The following is a 12,820-nucleotide window of genomic DNA, read 5'->3' as shown; positions in this document are numbered from 1 at the left end:
CTACAGCCTGGCCATCCAGATCACCTGATCTGAATCTATGTGATTTCTGGCTGTGGGGTTATCGGAAACATATTGTGGTCAGTGCTCCAGTTAAAACTGAAGGAATGCATTCTGAATGTGACGCCATGAGTCCCTCCCATGTATTGTGAAACATGCTATTTCTCAATTTCAACTTGTGCAGAAAATGGTGGACAACATATTGAACATGTCTTGCACCATCTCACAACAATTACAAACCAACATCATTTTGCTGTTTATGCAGTTTTTGGGCCCAGCACAATTAGAAACAAGTGTCATTTTGTTTTGTTCTTTTTTATGTGGTTTTTGGCCTCAGGTCAGTTAAAAACTAATTTTTCCCATCCAATGTGGTATGACCTCACCATGGCAGATTGGCTTACCTATCTAGTAGTGCACAACTGTTGACTACCAGACTTGTGCAGTAGTGCACATTGAACAGTATAGATGGTATTGTGATTTATGTGTCATTTGAAGCCGACCTCATTTGTATTAAGTCTCTTACAGCACCATCTATTGCTAAAAATTTCTTTACATGGTTTTGTTCCATGTTGTTTTGTCCGACATCAATAATGCACTCATCAAATACATCTCATTCTGAGCACTGGTTCTCTTTTTACAGCCTTTTTGAAACTGGAGCTTTAATTATGGTCATCCTGTATATCCACGGATTCTAGTGCACTCCTGTGAGACAGTTACAAACTTGACATCTTCACTACAGTGGATAGAATTTCCATTGCAAGAAGCAACACCATCAAAACATGAGTATTAAATATTGATTAATAAAGCAACACATCTTAACAGAGCGATATAGAGATTGAGATTCGAGATGGAAGTTCAGGAGTCCTATTGATTCCCCTTCTTTGTACGTAGCAGAACTTGAAAAGCATATCAAGGTTGGCAGAATACCTTAGGCTATGACTGTTAAGCCTTGTAGGGGCTCATAAGAGCCTTACCGCATAGAACCCAAAGCTCCAAACCCCTGTCACACAAAACTGAGTTCATGTCAAGGTGTAGCTTTAGCTACTAGATGTTTTTCCAAATGATCTAAATTCTGTAATACGTTATTGGAAAATATATTTTAATCTATCTTTTGGCATGGCTCCAGTGCAGGGCTTTTAACTGTGAGTGACTCCTGCTTTTATATACCAGTACTTTCTTCAACACACATGGTAATGCTACTGGTACGCAGAAAGTTGTTGATAAAGTTGCAAGTTGTTATACACTGTCCATCATTTAGAAATCAATAAAAATCCATCCATAGGCTGAAAATGTGAACAATTTTTAGGCATTTTGTAAGTAGACTAACACTGATACACCAGAAAAGCATTTAACTGAACAATAATATGGCAGTGTAAGGTGCTTGAGGGAATATACATAATAGAAGGAGTGAAGCTAACAACTCGCCAAATATTTGAGACATTGAGTCAGTAGGCACTTAAAAAGGCTAGGAATCTTTGTTAGCTCTGAAAAAATCTTTCTTCTGTTATACCATTACATTTATGCTTTATCATTTGCAGCAGAAAGGCATAAGCCATTAGATAGCATTAAGCCAGGAAATAGCATTAAATATTTGTATTAAATTATTCTTCACTCAGTCTTGCTAAACATTCTGTACTTAATTTATAGAAAGACATCCATGAGTCTTCTTTTGATGTATGCCCCTTCTGACAGATGAACTGTAACTTTAGTTAACCAAACATTATAATATAGCATAAATGTGGACAACAGATGATGGAAGTGACAAATACAGGATCACAAATTTAATATAATAGTTAATGCAGGTTAAAATTAATATTTGTAAAGCATAACAGCTATAATTATTTTGGGGAAAGACAACCAAATTTCTTTCCTTCAAAAAATCTGTCAATGAAATATACAAAGAACATGATTGTTAAAAACAAGATGCGTAACACTTATTTACGAATTTGGATTTTATGGTAGCATGATTTTTGTCTATGGTATGATTTGACTCATGATGATTTATGCCCTGCCTCTCCTCCACCCCACCCTTTTCCTCATCCACAACCTTTTTCATTTATATTCAGTTTAAATGTTTTTGTGATATTTCAATTGTTGAGTCAAAGATATTGAATGAAACAACAGGTTTGCGCTGTTATGATTCACTGTTTAATTTATTTCCACAACACATTTAGAAGGTTTAAACGTCACATCAGGGGGACTTTCTCTCTCTCTCTCTCTCTCTCTCTCTCTCTCTCTCTGTGTGTGTGTGTGTGGGGGGGGGGGGGGGGATTTGCTTTATGATTTTGGGGTAATCAAAGTTAACTTTTACTCTCGAGTTTATGCCACACACCTTTCAGTTGTAACATCTTTTCCAGAATTGTTCACCACAGTGCTATTTCTTTGAGGAGAATACTTGTCTGACAATGGCCTTGGTAGCTGAAAACTAACAAACAAGATTAATAATTACTGTAGATATAGTGTTCTCTTATCATTTTATTTGAAATACATAAGAAATGAGTGTTGGACGGTATATGCAGAACAAAAGTGAACATGTATGCAACACGCTTGGAAATAGAATGAGAAGAAAAGTCCATGAGAATTGTGAGTAGCCCGCATCTCGCGGTCGTGCGGTAGCGTTCTCGCTTCCCACGCCCGGGTTCGAGTCCCAGCGGGGTCAGGGATTTTCTCTGCCTCGTGATGGCTGGCTGTTGTGTGCTGTCCTTAGGTTAGTTAGGTTTAAATAGTTCTAAGTTCTAGGGGACTGATGACCGTAGATGTTAGGTCCCATAGTGCTCATAGCCATTTGAACCATCTGAATTGTGAGTAAGCAGTGTGATTAGGGTTAGGTGATACTAAATGAAGTTGATATTGGGAGCCAAATGTGGTGTGTTTTTTTAAGTGTGGGTGTTATTTATCTCTTTCTCTCTTCACTGTTGAAGAACAACTACTATAAATATCAGTAAAGTACCATTGTTGGTGCCCAGGCTGCTTCTGCTGAAAACTGGGTCTCAATATATTTCATAGAGTAAAAATAATAAAATCATTTATGTACCAAATTAGATAGAAATGCTGTAGAATACTACTACACATATTCAGGTTAACAAAACATGTTAAAAATTCTTGAGTTAAATATAGGTATGATAAAATAAAAGGAAGAGAAAGGAAAATTTTTAAGAAATACCTAAGAAACTTAACTCAGAAACAAAATCAAGGGACAGTCACACATTAAGCGATAAGACCTGCGTTAGCTGTGAATGCAACAGATGAGAATAGAAAATTTAAGTACTGTTTACAAAAGTGACATAGGGAACAGTGAGCAAGTGAGCAAATCAGCAGATGAAAGACAAGAGAAGGAAAGACTAGGAAAAGTAATGTACACTATATGATCAAAAGTATTTGGACACCTCCATCTAATGCAGCATTGACCGCTAGATGTCACGAGAGGCAGACGCACCAGTATAAAAGGAGATGGGGAGTATTGTGTTGTCATCAGATAAGCAGTAACAGCAAAGTGGTTCATTGAGAAGAGCTCAGTAACTTTGAACATGGACTGGTCATTGGATATCACTTGAGTAACAAATCCTTCAGAGACATTTTTACCCTTCTAAAGCTTCCCAAGTTGACTGTTGGTGATGCAACTTTGAAGCAGAAACATCAAGGAACAACCTCAGCTAAACCAAGACTGGGCTGATGGATGAACATTGCGGAGGATGATTTTAAAAAAATCACTTTAAATTATTGGAAGGAATCACTCATGAGTTCCAAAGTGCTATCTGTAGTGCTATCTGTAGTCCAGCTCGCACAATGACTGTGCATAATATTTCCTAATAAGCCACAGATTTCTGTAATCAGTGCTAAGTGCAGCAACATTTGAGGTCATGCAAAGAGCGTGGCCAGTGGATGACTGGAAACAAGTATTTTGGAGTGATGAATCATGCTGTACCCTGTGGCAATCCAGTAGAAGGGTTTGGGTTTGACGAATGCCTGAAGAATGTTATCTGCCATAATGTGTAGTGTCAGCAGTGATGGACAGAGGAGTTGGTGTTACAGGCTAGGAGTTTGGGGATATTGCAGTTGTAGCCAAGGTATGGTCTCCATATTACACATACAAAAATGCTAAATACAGAAGTATATGAATACATTTTACAGCATTGTGTACTGCGCAAATAGACGGGCAATTTGGAGATGATGAGAGTTTATATTAGAGTGACAGTGCACCCTGTCACAAAGCAGTATTTATGAAAAAAAAATTGTGGACAGTATCATTGCTGGAATGGATTGGCTTTCCCAGAGTCCTAACCTGAACCCAATGGGATGAGTTAGAACATCGACTTTGCTCCAGATCTCAGCAACCAACATTGTTACCTTTTGTGGTTTTGGCTCTTGAGGAAGAATGAGCTGCTATTCTTCTACAAATATTAAAACACGTAATTGAAAGTGTCCCCAGCAGAGTTCAAACTGTCATAAAGGTGAAGGGCAGACTCAACCAATATTAATATCCTCTAATACGTGTCCAAATACTTTTGATCAGATAGTGTACTGGAGATGCTGGTATTTAGATGTTGAAATAGAACAAACAAGTTAGGATGGGAAAAAAAAAACCAACTTGGCGAAAGCAGCATAAAAGATTCAAAATAAATAAAAATGATTGAATGATGAAAAGTGAAATATTGAAAGGTAAGCGACTGGTGAGAACAACACAAAGGCTTAAATAATTACGAGGAAATGAAGAGATTGAAGGTGGAAACAAATTGCCATCTGAAAATATAATTTCATATAATTTTACTGTGTGTCGGAATTTGTGTTGTTTAAATGTCACAGTAATCTTCGTTAGACATCTTCATTAATAGATTTTAGAGTTGACACACATTAGAGTGAGTTATATCTCTCTCCTGTTACAGCTTGCAGATGTTGACCTGATAATGTGTAGCATGGAATGGACATTAGGCACAATTGGTGGATTCTGTGTAGGAACATCCTTCATTGTGGAGCATCAGCGCCTTTCTGGCTTAGGTAATGTACTGTTTGTAAAGATACTCTGCACACTTTAAAATGTATATTTATATTCTTTATTTCAGTATAGAGTATTGGCTTATATTTCTCATCATCTATAATTTCTTGATCTAGTTTGTTAAATTATTATACAGTGGTGAGGAAAAAATACACTTCTAGGTTAAACTTTTGTTTCTAACATCCTGCTGTTTGAAATGAACATCAACTACTGGATTTTTGTTATTATGTACATATACAATAATTCCACATTCAAGTATGCATTGGGCTCTTTTTTGTGTAACAGACTCCTTTTATTTCCCCAACATACTCCTCCTTTTCACTTTTCACCTGTTCCTCAACTGTAAGAATTTCACAGTTCTTCAACTGTTAACATATGAATTGAGTTAGATTGTCACTCTTGATGATTTTGTCATTCACCACACCAGAAAACTACTTCCTCACTTTCACAAATGATGGATCACCATCAGAGATGGACTCTTGGGTATACAGTTTACTCCTGTAGTACCTAATAGGCTACTTCAAAAAATAGGTTTCTCACTACCAAAGGGCAATATAATATAGTGATCAAAAGATAATTTTTGTCTTAACTTTCTCTTTGTGTCCAACATATGAATGGCCATTTGTGTGTGCTGCACCCGCTCTGCCATTTATTTATGCTATCGTTTGGAAAGTTAATAGCATAAACATTAGGGTTTTTTCTGTACATCTAATTGCTTCAGTATATGACGAATAAACCATTTTTATGATTCAGACTTCATACTTTCATAGTACTTTGCTAGAAGTTTCTTAATTTACTTGGAACATTACTGTCTTGAAGATTTGCTGTTAATGGTACAAACATTTCAGATATAGCAATAATAAAAATTCCTGGTTGGATACAATGGAACAGCAGCCACTCACCTACAGAGACTGATGGGTGCTGCATAGATACATGTCACAGGAAACCGTATTCACTAGCTCTTGAGCTCTCACTGTACTTCTACCAGAAAGTAAACACATTCACTCACACAACGACACAGACACCCAAACGCACACTATGGAGGCCAAGGCAACACTGATTATTGAGAAAAATTGCTTAGGCTGTGGAATGTGTAGGAAAGGACTCTCGAAGCAAGGAGGCTGTTGAATAGTTTAAGGCAGATGGCACAAAACAAATGAAGTTCTGAGGGGGGTAACGAGGATATAAGAAATATAGAAAGAGGAGAGGGCGAAGGGAGCAGGCAAATGAGGGATCATGAGGGGCTGCAGGATGTACTGGAGAGAGAATTTCAAACCTGAGGAGTTCACAGAAATTTGTACTGGAAAGGAATATACAAATGGCATGCATAGTGAAGCAGCTATTAAAGTCATTTGTGTTGTGGTGTACATCATGTTTGGCAGTGGATGGTCAGTTTTGCAGTTTGCCATTCGTGTGGTTAGTTCCGTCATGCCCACTTAGGATGCTGCCCAGTAATTACAGTGTAACTCATTTATAAGATGTGATGATATAACAACAAACACAATCAATTTTTGACAAAATAATTTAATTGGATGGATAAAAAATCTACTCACCAAGCAGCGGCAGTGTCTTTCTTTCTCACCCCTTTGTGGTAAGTCATCCCTGACCCGCGGTTCTGGGTTACTTTCCCAAAATCTACCCCTTTTTCTTAGACCTCTCCAGTCCTTTCCCTTCACCCTACTTACTTCCCCTTCAACCCGTCTGCCTGAAGAGGGAGCCACTGGCTCCGAAAACTTGCCTAATTACAACTCTCTTTTATGTGTGTCTTCTGCCGCCGGTTGGTGAGTAGATTTTTTTATCTAAATGGTTTATAACGTGGCTGCTTTCACATGTGGCCGTGCCTTTTATTGGATAGGAAATTCCTGTGACTGGGCTGTCATAGGAGGTGGTGGGTGGGTGTATGGAACAGGTCTTGCACCTGGGACCTGGGTCATCCTTGAGGAAGTGATACGGAGGGGGGCGGGGGGGGGGGGCAGGGAGCAGGATTGGAATAGGCATGGACAAGGAATATTTGCTATGTGAATGTAGATATTTCCACATTTGAGTTTCTTGATTTCTCATGGCTTTCACTTTCTACATCTGAAATAACTTACATTACAACCATGTAATGCAGCTGGACAGAACTTTGTCGATACTGTAGTTTTTGAGTATGCTGGAATTGAAATGCTTCAACATGTATGAGACTGTCATTAACAGACAGGAAGAATTCCCTACATTGTCTCAAAAGTGCAACAGCTTCATGTGTTTGCAACTTTACAACTTGGAGAGCTGGACACAAGTTGAGTTCCTAGCCTCCGACATAAAAGTTGTAACTCCAATAAATCTTTTGGGTTAAAGGATTGATGTCACCCCCCTCCACACCCACACCCACACCCACACCTATGCCACTACATGGTGCCAGCTGAAAGTACACTACCAGTGTTGCATTTCGACAGGTAGACTGTTTTTTGTTTTTTTTGGGGGGGGGGGGGGAGGATTCTGGCAGGTGGGGTGCATATAGGGGGAGAGAGGCAGGATTCATTTAAAGGGATTGGGGGTGAGTGGCTAATGGCTCAGAGTGAGGCAGTTGGTTTGCAAGCTAGGAAAGCAGGAGGGCGGGTGATGCACAGTTGTCAGAGCCAGTTGTGGGCAGCACACACTGAAGATGACGTGAGGATCTGAATTGGCAGGGGGTGACACAGCAGAGGAAGGGGGAGCTGTTGAGTGGTGGATGTAGTGACTGTGTTTTAATGGAAGTTGAGGTCAGGACAATTATGGGAGAGAAGTGCGTGTTGCAAAGAAACTCCCATCTGTGTTGTTCAAAAGTTGGTGGTGGCAGTGGGGGGGGGGGGGGGGGGGGGGAATCCAATGGCCCACATTGCGAAGTAGCCATTGGAATTGAGCAGGTTATGCTTGGTTGCAAGTTGTGCAACCAGTTGGTCATCATTGTTCTTGGCAACAGTTGGGCTATGGTCATCCTTCCTGGTTGACAGCTGGTTGGTAGTCATACTGACATAAAAAGCCATGCAGCATTTTCAGCAGAGCTGGTATGTGAGGTCAGTGCTTTCATAGGTGGCCCGGCCACGGACAGTGTAGGATAAGCCTGTGACAAGACTAAAGTAGGAAGTGGTGGGTCGATGGATTGTGTAGATATTACACCTTGGTCTACCACGGGGATATGATTCCTGTACCAAAATGTTGGGAGTGGGAGAGGTATAGGCATGGACAAGCACATTGTGGAGGTTAAGGGGATTATGGAACTTCACTTTGGGACAAGTGGGAAGGATCTTAGTGCAGAGTATTATACCACAAGGAAGCAATGGAGGGAATGTTGTTACGGTTGGCCGGTATCCTCTTTCTACAACACAAATGCACAGGTGGATTAATATGATTCTTTATCCACATAAACTGGAACATTTATGTAGCTTGAATAGAGTCCATGTTTGTGGTACAAGGTCATCAGTAATAGTCCTCCTGTAGTCACTAAGTTGGTCACTATGCACTATCATAGCCTGTGATTAACTAAATCACCTTTGTGAGTAATTGACAGATGCCAAACTGGATGACTGGGTGAGTGAGGCCCTACAGTTAGCGGTGGCAACCTAAACACATGCTGTCGAGAGGGTATTGATGGCGTATTGATATTGCTTGTGGGAATGTCTCTGGCCTCTCTCATGATAGGCACACTAGATACAGCACCTACTAATTGATCTTTGCACTTCATCTTTGCTGACGACAACTTACACCAGCGCATTGCCCCCCCCCCCCCCCTCCCCCCAAAAAAAGGATGTGGATGACAATGGGGGAGAGGCAGGTTGCTGGATGTAGAGATGAGCCAGGAGCCGTGACTGTGGAGGACAGTGTACTTCGACCAAATCCCACCATCTGGCCTGCGAGGCAACAGGAACATCCTCCAGAAAACTGCTGCCTGGGCACAAGTCAAGGCCTGAGGGCGTGTGCTGGGGTGGTGATGGCGATGGCGACAACGAGTCCACATCCATTGGGTTGGCAAGCGGGGATGGCAGGTGCGAGGCCACATCGTCCACATGCTCCTCCTGGGATGCCCTGGTGGCATCAGCAATTGGCTGCACGGTTCTGTAGGCCGTGAATCTGGGGGAAGAAGAGTAGCAGAATCACAGGGCAGATGACACCCATGAATTTGGTTCTGGTGGTGGCGCTGTAAACCATCAGACCTGCAATCAAGTACATAAAAGAGCCAATGCGTTCCTGGATCACACTTCTTTGACAGTGCCCACAGTTGCAATAAAGCCTGAAAAGAACAAGATTGCACAATGGAAAGCGATACTTGTGGACCATTGGTGGTGCCGGATGCTGTGGTGGTTGTAGCAAGTGGAGTAGCACTCGATGGCGGCGGCCATGCAGAAGTTCCGCTGGTGGTGGTCCGTCTCATGGGTGGGAGTAATAGGAGGTGAGGAGGAGTTGCAGTGCCTGTTCCCGTGTGTGGGAAGTGCAAAGCTTCACAATCTGTTGTTTAAAAGTGGCCGACGCGGTTGACGCGAAACACGTAATTCGGCATTAGTCACTCTCTGTTTCGTATCACTCGCGAATCAGAATTAGTGAGGGTCCACACCCCGACGATCAGGGGGACGTGCTCACTCGTCATACTCCAGAGAATTTTACCGTTTACAACTCACTCGACCACCATTCTTGCCTGTCTCTCCAGCACTACTTCTCACTCACCACTTTCCCATACTACTCCACACTCAACACTCGTCTCACTGCCTACTGCAGTGCTTGACAATCGACTCCTGTCTGCTATTGACCTGGGCGTTGGATACTAGTGTTTATGTTTGTGGGATCACGGATCCCTTACACACAGCAGTGAAATTTATAGTTGTGCTTGTCAGAAATATTCAGCTGCTACAATTTAAGCTGTGCTCTTGGGATCCTACCTAAACACATGCTCGGTGAAAACAGCAAAAATTTTTTGAGGATCTGTATTGTATGTGTAAAGCTTAGCTTTACTTGATGAAAAATGTTATCTAGTAGTTGCTTTTCGCAAAGCAAGAATACATATTATTGCACCATATTTTCCTGAATTCGATGGTCACTGCCAGGCCATTCAGAGCACTGAAATGGTCTCTGTTTCCATATTGTAGCATGATTTTGGTGTTCTGTGTATGGAAACTACTATACTTTATTTGGTGGATTTGAATTTATACTTTCGTGATACCAAAATATGCTGGTGTACACATTGTCACACATTAAAGATATCTCTCTCTCTCTCTCTCTCTCTCTCTCTCTCTCTCTCTTTGGGGTGGGGCGGAGGGGGGGGGGGGGGCGGTATTGTCAGGAAAGTGTACACTGGTGTATAAACCCTTTACGATGCAAAGGATTCATACCTTTTGCAGCTCTGAGGGAAAGCATATTGTCACTTAACATGGAAAAAAATGTACTTTCACCTGGGCTATAATCTATTTTCATGCAGGAAAAAGCGCATTCACTCAGAGTTTCTAAGCAGGAAATCTGGAGAAAATCCAGGAATTTTTTTTCTTTTCTGGTGTACTCCCTGACATCCTTATCCATCTGTTGCAGAATCTGTTTTTTGATTTCAAACATAAGGGAGGATCGCAAACAGAATGAACTACTCAATGCTAACTAAGATGGATTGTGAAAACATCAGTTTGTGCAAAACCCATCTTGGGCTTATATCACATGACATCCTAAAAGCTATGGGTGCAATACTTCTTGACTACTAAAAAGCATTTTACTCATACCACACCAATGCCTATTAACAAAAGTGCAGGGTAGTTATAATTAAGCTACTGCTACTTGAGTGTGCTCCCATGAAAAATGAGTGAGTGTAGGATAATGAAACTTTGTGGAAACATTTGTAAGGACATGTGGAAGAGAAGTAACAATAAATCATTGAAAGAAACATATTATAATTTCCACATTAGATGGTAACATTCGTTAAATGTGTACCATGTTTACGTTCCAGGTTGCAAACGTTGCTCCATGTGATGACCATCTGCATCCACAGCATCCAGAACCCGCACTATAGATACCATTTCACAATTGTTCGCAGCACTTTTTAATGGTGGACCGTGGAATGTTCAGCTGTTATGACACAGCTTGCGCACTGCGTAATGATTGCACATTGCATCCAGCATTCTCAGCCCTGGTAACAGTAACTTATTCAACATTTTGTGGCACAATTGGCTGTTGGCCTCCCCAAGAGCAGTTCCCAAATGGCCAGTTTATTTGAACTTTCTAATCATGGTCTTCAACCCCAGTCTGAATAGAGGACCTCTCTGTATTCCTTTAATGTATGGATACTCACAAAGAGCAACTGCACTATTGCTGTTGTTTTGATAAAAGACCTTTACAAGTAAAGCACTGGCCACGTTATCCAGACTGTCGGCAACTATAATACACATTGGTGCTTGAGTTTCATCTCTTTACGTCACCATATAAGTACCAGTGCCTAATGGAAAGTTATGAGACTAAAACTACTAACAGCACAGATCCTGCAGCACAATATGCTGAATATCATTCCTAGATAGTTGGGTATCCATAAAGTAAATATTTTCCATTATACTGGGTCAAGTAACTAAAGTTTAATCATAACCATCATATGCAATTATAGGAGTTATCATACAGAATTAATGACTGACTTGTGAATTTATTGGTAGAAAGAGTGCAGCATTTTATCCTACATGGAGAGCCACTGACAGGTGTAGAACTAACTAGAGGCACGCCTTAACTTTCATGTTGTACAGGGTGTCCGAAAAGTCTTTCCCTGATTCCATAAATTGATATCTCAGGCTAGAAGTAAGATAAAAATATGAGGCCGGTGTCTAATTGTTTACAAACTATCGAAGTTTTTTTCACACATCAGTAAACTTCCACATGAGCACCCTTGGTAGCACGTAGCAGATCTAGACGATATTCAATTTCTGTCCACACATTAGCCAACATCACTGGATTCAACGAATGTGGTTATCTGTTGCTGGAGGGTTTCAAGATCTGCTACATGTGTTAGGTAGATCTCGTCCTTGACATAACCCCATAAAAAGAAGTCTATTTGGGTTATGTCAGGAGAGCGTGGAGGTCAAACCGTTGGCCCATTACAACCAATCCATCACCCAGGAAAGGTCATATCGAGATAGGCACAGACGTCCAAACCGCAATGAGGCTTTTTTGCACCATCAGGGTGATACTGAAGCAGCTGAAGAACAGCATACAGTTGCAACATGTCCAGATACACTGCAGATGTGATGGTAGCCTCAGCGAAGAAAAATGACCTGATAATTCGATCGTGCAATAGAGAGCACCAAACATTCACCTTTGGATTGCTTCTGGTGCATTCCATGACCATGCCAAGGGGTTGTGAACCCTAAATGCTCACATTATGGCGATTCCCTACTCCACTGACAAAAAACGTTGCTTCATCGGAAAAGGCAATTCATCTGAGATAACCTTCATCGTCCTCAATACGTGATAGCATTTCGACCACAAAGTCATATCAATGTGTACTGTCATTGGGCAACAAGGCCTGAACGATTTGCACTTTGTATGCACGAAACAATAAAAGTTTGTGTAAAATGTCATGGAGAGAGCTTTTTGGCATCTGTAATTCACGTGAGGCCCTGCGCACCGATTTCTTCGGACTTTGCAGAAAAGACTGCCTTACAGCTTCCACCCTGTCTACTGAGGTTCTTGGTCGACCAGACCTCGGAAGGTCAGCAACTGATCCTGTGTTCTTGAACTTCTCATACCAGGCCATTCCATCCAAATGTTGTCTGGAAGTGTCTCAGCACTGTGGTTGGTGATCGTGTCTCATGGTACCACAGGACACACTGTGCCTTCTCCTGATTAGTTAACATG

At 41.2% G+C, this 12,820-nt stretch overlaps 1 protein-coding gene across 1 annotated transcript in view; it reads left to right on the top strand.

Moving 5' to 3' along the window:
* Nucleotides 1-12,820, top strand: part of LOC126268208 (serine palmitoyltransferase 1) — a 103,781-nt gene that overhangs the window by 83,766 nt on the left and 7,195 nt on the right. Inside the window, exon 8 of the mRNA XM_049973836.1 lies at nucleotides 4,881-4,992. Coding sequence (XP_049829793.1) covers nucleotides 4,881-4,992 — 112 coding nt within the window. The remainder of the gene's footprint in view (nucleotides 1-4,880; nucleotides 4,993-12,820) is intronic.

This window comes from Schistocerca gregaria, chromosome 4 (assembly GCF_023897955.1).
Source record: "Schistocerca gregaria isolate iqSchGreg1 chromosome 4, iqSchGreg1.2, whole genome shotgun sequence".
NCBI classification, from domain to species: domain Eukaryota; kingdom Metazoa; phylum Arthropoda; class Insecta; order Orthoptera; family Acrididae; genus Schistocerca; species Schistocerca gregaria.
Note: the sequence above shows the minus strand (reverse complement) of the source record. Positions and strands in the feature narration are given on the sequence as shown.